Source organism: Mytilus galloprovincialis, chromosome 13 (genome assembly GCF_965363235.1).
Source record: "Mytilus galloprovincialis chromosome 13, xbMytGall1.hap1.1, whole genome shotgun sequence".
Classification (NCBI taxonomy): domain Eukaryota; kingdom Metazoa; phylum Mollusca; class Bivalvia; order Mytilida; family Mytilidae; genus Mytilus; species Mytilus galloprovincialis.
In genome coordinates, this window is record NC_134850.1 from 66,133,707 (window position 1) to 66,145,801 (window position 12,095).

The 12,095-nt window shown below is 32.3% G+C and overlaps 1 protein-coding gene across 1 annotated transcript in view; it reads left to right on the top strand.

The window, feature by feature from the left end:
• LOC143056355 (uncharacterized) overlaps positions 1–601 on the top strand; it is a 42,359-nt gene extending 41,758 nt beyond the window's left edge. The window contains exon 6 of the mRNA XM_076229444.1: positions 115–601. Within this exon, the coding sequence (XP_076085559.1) occupies positions 115–302 (188 nt within the window). The 3' untranslated portion in view covers positions 303–601. The remainder of the gene's footprint in view (positions 1–114) is intronic.
• The last annotated feature ends 11,494 nt before the right edge of the window (positions 602–12,095 follow it).

The following is a 12,095-nucleotide window of genomic DNA, read 5'->3' on the forward strand; positions in this document are numbered from 1 at the left end:
TAGACATTTATATAATTAGGTTGTAAATGATGTCTTTTTAAATTCTAAATTGAATTGTGGAGCGATTTTACCGAAACTGTTTTTTTTCTTGATGATAACCACATTATGTTCTAGGTATCTTTGGTGTTCCCCATGAGGTATGTTGTAAGGAATATGGTAAAGCAGTAGAAGATTTCAGTAGAAAAAATGGTAACACAACCTGTTTAAAGGAAATTCATTTTATTGATAAGGATGCAGGGATGATCACGATGATTCAAAAGGAATTCAGTCAAATATTTAGTAAAGATGTATTAACTAAATGAGCAATGTTGAGTGTAGAAAATCAAGCATGACGACAAAAACATTACGAAAGTAATGTTAAACGATAAAAATAGTTTTGTTAAATATCTAAAGTAAATAATTCAAAAAATAATTTCATTGATTCCTTTCTTCAATTTTGAAACACGAAAACGTGGACAACAGGTTTTGGGTTTCTTTTCAAAATACATCACGAGGAGCTAAAAGATGACAATTTTTCATGGAAACAAATATTATAACAAATAATGCATATCTCTTAAATATATATATATAACATATTATTAATAAAATATTTTTAAGGGTTTGTGATTCATTATAATTTTTCATCGACCAACAGAAGCTTGCATATAGTACCTACCTATGTCAAGCTATTTTGCAAAATCATCTAAATATAATTAATTAGAAACAAAAATTAAATACACTTTAATATCACAACATTAATAAAGAAATATAGATTATTCATAATAAGCCTAATATTTTCTGTTATTTTGCATGTTTAATAAAATGTCGATCAAAAGTCACCAGACTCGCCAAAATCAAAGTGAATGTTAAGGATGTTTTTATACATAAAGTATGTTTTAAATACTATAGTTTATTGTCTAATATTTCAAAATATATATAAAAAAAAACAAATCAAAGATTAAAATGCTTTCAAATTCGAAAATTGTTCCTTTTGTTGCATTTTCTTAAAAGATCTTGGGAACATAAAAAGTTAAAATTTGTATACAGAGATCTTGTAGATAAGATATGCATACTCCCAGAATTTGTAACTTCCTCCCATTTGAAAAATTTCTCCTATGGGAGTATGCATATCTTATCTACAAGATCTCTGTATACAAATTTTAACTTTTTATGTTCCCAAGATACAAAAATTAAATACACTTTAATATCACAACATTAGTAAAGAAATATAGATTATTCATAATAAGCCTAATATTTTCTGTTATTTTGCATGTTTAATAAAATGTCCTAAATATTCTGTCATAAAATATTTTATAAGAAAACCCTTTAAGGTGTAATACCCAGTGTTTTCCATTCGGCATTTAAGCCGGGTGTGCCGACCACCTTCTTTTGAAAGCCGACCACCTTTCGATTTTAGGAGGTGGTCGGCTTTTTTTTCCAAATCCGGATTTTTTTCGGTTCCGTACCGTTAAAATTTGAATACTAATCCCGCCTTGTTTTCATTGACAAAGATGGCGTCCAATTGTCAAATTTCAATGTTTTCATTAATCAATCGGGGGAAAAGAAAGGCAGATGACGATGATGATAAAGAAAATACTAGACCAAATAAGTTAAATAAAATTGATAGTTATGTTGAAGTTATGGAAATTGAACAAAAATCAACCAAACAACAGAAAAGACACGCAAGTGAAGACAAATATGAGCAACACTTCAAATGACTTATAGTCACAGAGGAAGGATACTACTGTTCTGTGTGCCAAAAATACGGCACAAAAGCAAGAAACAGGACGGAAACCTGGATTGAAAGGCCTTAAATCCATGCTGATGCATACAATTGTAAATGAAAGAAGAGACAAAAGAGATAAATTTTTGAAAAAATAAAATCAAAGAATATTTGACAATTAATATGACTACTTCTATTTATGTTTGTTCAACTCCATTAAATGTGAATATTATACTCATCTTTATTTCTGTGACCCCCACGTGCACCCACAGTAAATTAAAAAAGGTTGGACATTTAAAAAAACCCACCCGGTTGCAAGTTATTTTTTTAAAACACCCACCTTACCTTAGTGAAAAAAGGAAAACACTGAATACCACCATTAATTTTCTCCTATTAGTTTTTGATCACTTTGTATTTTCAAACAAATGTGCTAAATTTATCTTTGTTTCAAATACAGATATACTTGGCATGAGTAAAGTTTTATCCTGTCCAGTACTATAGAAAAAAATTCACATAACATTTCACTGCATATAGGAAAATAACCATCGCTGGAAGTTAACCAATCAAATTTCTTCCCTTATTTTATCTGTGTACACGTTTTAGTCACCATGTTACATCAAGATTACAAAATAGTGTATATAAATCCAAAATAAAAAATAATAGTGCTTTATAATACCCAAGATATATGTTTATGACACAGAACTATTTTACTGCAATAAAATGTGGGATAAGTTATCTACAACTGTCAAATTCAAGGAAATATTTTTATCCCCCATTTATGGGCATAATGGTTTTTGGTCTGTGCGTCCGTTCGTACGTTCGTACGTTCGTTCGTTTGTTCGTTTGTCCACTCGTTCGTTCGTCCGTCTGTCCCGCTTCAGGTTTAAGTTTTTGGTCGAGGTAGTTTTTGATGAAGTTGAAGTCCAATGAACTTGAAACTTAGTACATATGTTCCCTATTATATGATCTTTCTAATTTTCATGTCAAATTAGAGATTCCCCCCCCCAATTTTCACGGTCCACTGAACATAGAAAATAATAGTGCGAATGGGGCATCCGTGTACTGGAGACACATTCTTGTTTTCGACCTATTTTCGTATACAACAGGATGTGACGTACCATGATTTGGTGCTATCAAACCTTAAAGATTCGATCAAAAGTCACCAGACTCGCCAAAATCAAAGTGAATGTTAAGGATGCTTTTATACATAAAGTATGTTTTAAATACTATAGTTCATTATCTAATATTTCAAAATATATATAAAAAAACAAATCAAAGATTAAAATGCTTTCAAATTCGAAAATTGTTCTTTTTGTTGCATTTTCTTAAAAGATCTTGGGAACATAAAAAGTTAAAATTTGTATACGGAGATCTTGTAGATAAGATATGCATACTCCCATAGGAGAAATTTTCAAATGGGAGGAAGTTACAAATTCTGGAATCTCAGAATAGTCTAAGTATTTTTCTCTTTTGTAAAGATGTTGTAGGTGTACATATTGAAATAATTTTCAATATAAGATATATCATTGAATTATATCAATATATTTTTATATAGTATTTAGCAACAGGAAACAAGTCTGTGACTGTAATGAGGAAGAGGAACATTTTTGTTTCATGATTGTAATTTTATCTACAATTTGTGTTTGTCATTTTTACAGAAATCAGCAATTCAGTATCAGTAAGGACAAAATATTGTTGCGATTTATTACGAAAAGTTTGTTTATAAATTTGTAAATTATTATAGCTTAAAACTACATTTTCAGATGTAAGTTAAGAAATATAGCTCCTAGTGTAATAGGATGACATCCGGAATAAAACAATACCAATCTAATGACTTTTATATTCAAGCAAAAAACACAAATAATGGAGCAAATGCTTATGAATTGACCTGGTCCCAACTACATACATTTTTTTCGTAATTTATTATCGTTACATATACTTTAAGTTATAATGTAGTAAGCAGTTGATATTTGATTTCGACTTCATGTGCAAGATGTAAAAGAATTTTTTTTGCATATGTTTTGACAGATATGTAAAACTCATTCAGAAGTTTAACTATCTTTTAACGAATATATTACCAAATAATTCTAAACATAGCAAGTGTTTTTTTTCTGTAGTAAAATGTAACTTTGATTTATGCATTTTTGTATTCTTTTGATGATGGGGTGACATTCCAACGATTTGAACGGTCAGCTAATTCTATCAATCCACGTTTTGTCATTCTTTTAAGCACACAGTTTCACATTTATAAGAAACGTAAAAATACAAGAATCATACCCTATATTTTTGGTAAAACTGGTTTTTAGAAATTGTGTTATGTTGGTTAGTTGCCACAAAGTTTTGGCATACTTGATCGGTTGTTATTGCTCTCATGATTGAGACACTGAACCTTGTGCCACATGTGAAGCAGGATCTGCCTACCCTCCCGGAACACTTCAGATAACTTCTAGTTTTTGGTGGGGTTCGTGTTGTTTAGTCTTTAGTTTTCTATTTTGAGTCTAATGTACTATTATTGGTCTGTTTATCTATGTCTTTTTTAGCGATAGTTCGGTCATTTTGTTTTCGATCTATAAGTTTGACTGTCCCTCTGATATCTTTCGACCCTAATGTAAAAGTCGATCGTCAAACAAATTATTAAATGAAAATTCAAATGAACAAATAATATATTGAAAGAACATAAAATTTGCATTTTTTTGTTGACGATTGAGTTTGAGGTAGCACGTCCTACTCTATTAATTTTAGTAATTATCATGTCCTTGCTCAATCCTCCTCAATGTTCATCTCTTCCTCTGCCTTACTTTCCTTCACCTCTTCGTACATGTACATTTCCCTCCTGATCATACTTGTTAAACATATTCCTCTCAATACAATTGTTTTTTCTTCACAACGTGTGTTCCTCGTCATCGTGTTCATCCTCTTTCTTTTTATAGACTTGTGTTACTCTACTTTCACCTATATTTCTTTTCGTATCTTTTCCACCATGACTTTATTTAAATTTGTAAAAAGAACTACTCTTGCCACGAAAAATTCTACTTTCTGTTCTAAAGGAAAAGATTGTGAGGTAAGTAGTTTTCATTGAATTAAATTTGACACTTTGCATTGAAATTTTGCTTATACGTTTCCAAAATCTTTTACCAAATTATGTATTTTTGCTTTCTTAAAATCTACTTTCGTTTAATGTAATTTGTAAATGCGTTGTTAAGATCTAACAATAATAATATCAGCGATCAAGGTAAAGTGCTGACTACTGGGCTGGTGGATATTTCATTTATTTTACAAAATAAAACAATCCTATAAGCCTCGGTCACACCTTAAGGGATAGCTCAAACGGATGCCTAAAGGATAACTTTTTTTTCAATCCGTTCATGTCCTTTAGAAGTCCGTTCTTATCCGTTAGTCGTCCGTTCATATCCGTTGCACGTCCGTCTAGCGTACGTTTTATCCGTCGACATCCGTTCTGTCCAGTGCAAGATTTTGAGCATGTGTAAAACTTTGAACGGACGTCCAACGGATGAAATGTCCGTTGGACGTCCGGTAGTCGTCCGTTTTGTACGGTACTCGTCCGTTTAGTTTCCGTTTTGTATCCGTCACGTTTCCGTTATACATCCGTGGGAGGTCTGGCAGATAAGTTCACCAACATACTTCTAACGGACGTCTAACGGATAAAACGGATGTTGAACGAATGTGAAACGGACTTCTAACGGACGTATAACGGAGAAAACGGACGATGAACGGATCTGAAACGGATAAATGCCAATTGAAAATTTCGCGTCAGAAATGCCAATTAGATTTCTAAAGGTTCATGAATTCTTATTATTCATAATCGATCTTAGAGTAAGGGCAAGTCTTCACATTAAGTAGCTCTTATTCAGGCCAGATACTGCCTTTTGGCAGCATGTTAAAGAACAAACCAAAAACAGTTACACAGAAACATTTTGAATATTTATGCGATTTACATGTATTATTATTGTCGCCTGTAATTTTTCCGTATATCTTGTTCATCTGTTTTATCCGATACGCTTCGTTAGGTGTACGTTTTATGCGGTACTCGTACGTAGGATGTACGTTCAAAATCCATCCTGTCCGGTATGTTTCCGTTTCTTGTACGTTGCATATCCGGTGTGTGTCCGTTATGCAGTCGTGACGTGTCCGTTTTATTTACTCAGTCATCAACGAACTCCCAACGGATAACATTTTGTCAACGGACAACTTTTATTTTCATCCGTTAGACGTCCGTTCGTGCTTAAGGTGTGACCGAGGCTTTAGATAGTTACCTTAAACAATTGACAGTGTAAATTTTGATTGTGCTGGTTTCCTTATCTATACATATACCTCTATCTACAGCGATTCTATTCATAACGCTTGTAATCCAAATTATTATAACGTTATAAGACGACTTAGATGCTATTTAACTGATCCTTTCATAATGACGAAAAGAATCATATTACTTTTATCAATGAAAGTTAAGTTTGGAGAAACGACACATACCAACTGCTTTCAATATAAGATTCTGTTGGTGTGACAAAAGAGCAGTGCGATTACGACCATGCTATATATATTGAACTATTTTATAATTTAAAATTTTCACTTATTTGTAGATCTTTTCTTGCTGATTTCTTTTAACATGTACATTTGTTTTAACTACTATATATACAGGCAACAGTTGTATACCGCTGTTTGAAAGTCATAAATCGATAAGGAAAAAACAAAACCGATTTACAGACTAAAACTGAGGGATACGCATCAAATATAAGAGGAGGACTACGACACAACAGAAACACAACATTAAAATGTAACACACACAGAAACGAATTATAATATAGCAATGGCCATTTTCCTGACTTGGTACAGGGTTTTATATAGTTTTATCAAAAATATCGACTTCCAAGCCAAATAAAATCAGAGGGAGTCCATATAGAGGAAAAAACTAAACATCAACTTCTACCATCAAAGGCATCGAATATATTTGATAAACTGGATACCCCAAAAACAATTTTGATTCAATCTACCTAGTTAGTGAGAAGAAAATGCTTGTTAAAGATAACCGACGACGGACGAGGATGACAGCTGTAATAATAAGCAGCTGAGCAAAAAAATAGACAATACCTTTAAACATACACTTTCTTTTAAGTTACGGTATTTCACACACACCTCAATCTGTATTTAAAGAAAATATATAGAAACCACTTATACTTACAAATACTTTTTTGTTGTTCTTTGAATGATACATGTAAAACTAGATCCAATTACAGAAGAAAGGGGCAAAGTTAAAAAAACACGAAACACTTTATTTTACACATGGAATAAATAAATTCATAATATTCTGTTAATGAGCGTGTACAGTGAGAGATGTCTGACGTATCGAATGAGGATGATAGTACTGACAATGACCAGGATGAAATATGGACACCACCATCTGGTAGGTTTTGACTTTATAAGAATGAACACTGTAGTTATGATAAGCGTTGATCATCGTTTTAAATCTAAAAAAATCAGATCAGTTTAAAATTTAGCTTTCTCGATATATCCAATTTTTGTATGAATTTTGAAAATATAAAGGAAATAAAGTCTCAACTCCCTCAGACAAATTGAAACTTAGAGATAGATTTGGCTATTTTGTGGGTCCTTTTTTGTTACATACGTCTTCGACTGTTTCGACTTTAATATACATAATTGGCTTTTCAAATATTCCTATTTGAGTGTTACTGGTGAAGTTTATTTCAGAAAATCGCTTTGAACGTATGCCCTTTGTAACGTGTTATATTCATTTGTTTTATATGCAATCAATTTCAGTCTTCAAATAAAGAAAGGCTTTATATTATGGATTTTTATACATTTTGAATTAACTTATAGCGTTGATTTGGTCTTAGTACTAAAATGTATAATCTGGTTATATCAATTTGATGTCGGTCTCCTTCATAACTTAAATCGAGAAGAGGTTATCTTATTTCGACGTGAATATTCAATATATCTAATATACCATCCTTACAAGAAGACATTATTGTGTAATCAAATTAATGTGACTTTTTTTCTTTTGTAATACTGGTTATTTCAAGCATTTCTGTCAAGTTTTGTCATAATCAGTTTAATAGTTTGAAAAAAATCTAGTATAATGAAAGACGACATCTACAGAGATTCGAGCAAAATTTCCTCGACAAATCCAAACCAAGCCGCATCAAGATAGAATCTATTGTGGACCAATAAATAATCGAATATTCATCTTATCTGCCTACAATCAGTTTAATATTATACTCAAGATGATTTTAGGAAGATAAATACCACAAATGGACCTCTTTGTCTTCTTTATAAGGTCTCTTTTGGCAATTTATACCTCTCATTTCCTCAAAATTTCAACTTTACAGGCCAAAAAGTAAAAATAATGGGGTAACTTTCACTCATTTATGATAGAAATGTTATCTGAAATGAGTAATTAAAATATTTTAGTAGAATGGAAAATCCATATACAAGTTTACTGTCTCCAAGCAGGTTTCAAAAGTCCTTACGTCAAAATCAAATTTACGCCGCTTTCAAAAGAGTGACATAAAAGGCTTCTCTTTCAGTGAATAATTTGTCGTTACAGCATTAAAAATAATTTTCGTTAACTTATAAATAAATATTTATTTAAGATTTTCCTAAGAAAATGTTCTATCATAGCAGAATATAAGAAAAAAAGAATTGTTTACTCCTTGGTTTTGACTGTTATTGTCTTATCTTGGTTTCAAATAAAAAAATCACATAACATTTCATTGCATATAAGAAAATAAACATCACTGGAAGTTAACCAATCAAATGTCTCCCCTTATTTTATCTGTGTACAAGGTTTAGTCACCATGTAACCTCAAGATTACGAAATATTCTATAGTAATCTCAAAAAAAAAAAAATAATGGTGATTTGAATGGTGATTTGAAATACCCAAGACATATGTTTATGACACAGAAATCTTTAACTACAATAAAATGTAGGATAAATTAACTACACCTGTCAAATTTCAAGGGCATATTTTTTGTCGACATATTTTCATATACAACAGGATGTGACGTACCATGATTTGGTGGTATTACATCTACAACATAAAAGAGGGAGAAAGATACCAAAGGGACAGTCAAACTCATAAATCTAAAACAAACTGACAACGCCATGGCTAAAAATGAAAAAGACAAACAAACAACAGCACACACGACACAACATAGAAAACTAAAGAATAAACAAAACGAACCCCACCAAAAAACTAGGGGTGATCTCAGGTGCTCCGGAAGATTAAGCAGATCCTGCTCCACATGCGGCACCCGTCGTATTGCTTATGTGATAACAAATCCGGTAAACAGTCTAATTCGGTAGGTCACATTCAGGAAAGGGAAGGGGATTGTAGTTACGACGTAAGGAACATATCCGATATCATTTGTGATACGGTTATTCCATAACGGTCAACCAACTCGTGATGGCGTCCGTAAAATTTACGAAGGGATGATTTCAACTTCACCATTTGGAACTCTTGGTTTGATAGCTTCCTTGTGAGCAGCAACCCTCTATCAAGAAAATCATGATAGGAAATGCAAGCACGGGAATATCGTATCAATTGGGAGATATATACCCCGTATGCAGGTGCTGCTGGAATGTTGCTACTTAGAAATGGAAAGTTCACAATTGGAAAGCTGAAATCATCTCTTTTGTCGTAAAGTTTTGTTTTCAACCGACCCTCATTGTCAATTTCTAGATGAAAGTCAAGATATACTGAGCACACAGATTGCATATCATCCAATCAGAAAAACGGTTTGATAATTAATAATCATTTCGTCATGTATGATAAGATAAAACTGTACACATTACATTTCAAATTGTATGAAATAATGTTTTTTATCGATATTTTGTGCTTTTTTCCTTTGATCTTTTGTGTGATAATTTTTCATATCAGGGTACTCGCTTGAGATGGAAAATTATCACTCAAATATAAGGACGCACTTGGCGTTGGTAATGGAATTGACATTAAATTGACAACGTCGTTATAGGTAATTAGCGATAAACAGATTATTATTTGTAATCTCAACTCGATTGCTTTTCTCACTTTCGGCGTGCCGGCTCAAGCGAGAAAACCAATCTCGTTGAGATAATCAACGATAATCTATCAATATACTTTAATGGCAAAATGATTGTTTTTCTAAACTGAATATATTCTATCATGTTCTGACACCTGTCATTTCACACCGGTCTATCCACTCCTCTCATGAAACATCTTATTATTACCATTGAAATTTTCCCAGAATCTTAACTATATAATGGCATTGTTTAAATTAGTTTCAGAGTTTTCTTTGTAATGATAATATTTAGTATAATAATTTCCCTCTGTTAACTTTACAGTGCCATTGTTCACCTTCCTGTAAAGGTGTGTACCCACTTTTTATTGGCACTTTCGTCTCTGATATCCCCCATAAATACAAACTGTCTTATTATGCAATCTACAGTGCCACTTGTCTTTCAATACCGAGTTTCCTAACTGCAACAACACACCGTTCGACTGTAATATTAGCTGACTAATATTTCTAGTTTTCCTGCTAAAGATCGGTGTTTCCTTTTAGGAAATCCAAACTCATCTCCCAATAAATACTGGTATCGTCAATAGCCATAAAGCTGGCGTTTAACATTAACAATCAATTATCAATCACTCAAAAATTAATTGAAAAATATTGTAGTTATTATAACCAACCATCACCTAATACGATATGTAAAGGGAAAAGTATTTAGACTTTGACAAATGTTGTGTACAATTCACCTTTATTTTTCACAGTCATTTCCGAGAAAAACACAAAACAACAAGAAGCTACCAACAACGAATTAGTAAAGAAACTGGACGCTTTACAATATAGACTTGGAAGGTGTGTTTTTCTCTTTTTGTAACATTATAGTTCTTAGAACTGTACATTTCAACACTGTCATATTAATGAAATTTAACAAAACAAAGTTTAATATATGTATCATTTCGTTACCTAGCGGGAAAAGTTATATTTTGGAAAAGTACATAGACAATTTATCTTCTGTATATACTCAAGCCCAACTACACTTTATACAAATATTCCACATTCCAAACTAAAAGACAAATTGAAAGAGTTGGTATTGCTTTGTTTCATAAAAAAGAATGGCCAATGAAGTATAAGTATCTTGTCTGAGGAGGGGATAAATCCTACTTTGTAAAGGATCACTCTGATTCGAACAAAATATTCTCTGAAACTGACATTATCAAGATGCTTGATTTCTTGATTCACAACCTATTTTTTCGTTCGGAGGACGTGTTATTCAAAGGACTATCGGCATTCCAATGGGAACGAATTGGGTCCCTCTTCTTGCCGACTTGTTTCCTTAATATTATGAGGCTAACTTCATACAGTAACTTCTTAGGAAGAAAGATAAGAAGTTAGCAATATCCTTTAACTCTACTTTCCGCTATAAAGATGAGGTTCTTTCACTAAATAATTCAAAATTTGGTGACTACGTCGAACGCATCTATCCAATTGAACAAGAGACAAAGGATACAACAGATACAGTTAAGTCGGCCTCATACCTTGACTTACATCTAGAAATTGACAATGAGGGTCGATTGAAATACAGTGTATATTTCTCCCAATTGATACGATATTCCCGTGCTTGCATTTCCTATCATGATTTTCTTGATAGAGGGTTGTTACTCACAAGGAAGCTATTAAATCAATAGTTCCAAATGGTGAAGTTGAAATCATCTATTCGTAAATTTTACGGACCAAATCACGAGTTGATTGACAGTTATGGAATAACCGTTTCACAAATGGTATCGGATATGTTCCGTTCGTCGTAACTACAATCCCCTTCCCTTTCATAAATGTGACCTACCGAATTAGACTATTTACCGGATTGGTTATCTCATAAGCAACACGATGGGTGCCACATGTGGAGCAGGGTTCGTGTTGTTTATTCTTAAGTTTTCTATGTTGTGTCATGTGTATTATTGTTTGTCTGTTTGTCCTTTTCATTTTTAGCCATAGTGTTGTCGGTTTGTTTTCGATTTATGAGTTTGACTGTCCCTCTGGTATCTTTCGTCCCTCTTTTAGTTTATGAATTTCGATTATTTTATTGAGGAATTGAAAATGATGTCTCATTTGTTATTCTAATATGACGTGCTTCTTTAGCTTTGTAAAGAAACCATACTTTATTATCCAATAAAATTAGTTTACACATGCGTATATTGACTACGGCAGAAAAATGAATTTTATCAAATTGGTATACGCATTTAATGTATTTCATTAACTTAGGACACTTTCAAACACTAAAATGATACACATTTTGTTACGTATACTTTTACAATGACAACAATGTGTTACAATTCGAAATTGACATATTTGACCTAGATATCGCAACGTTCATGTT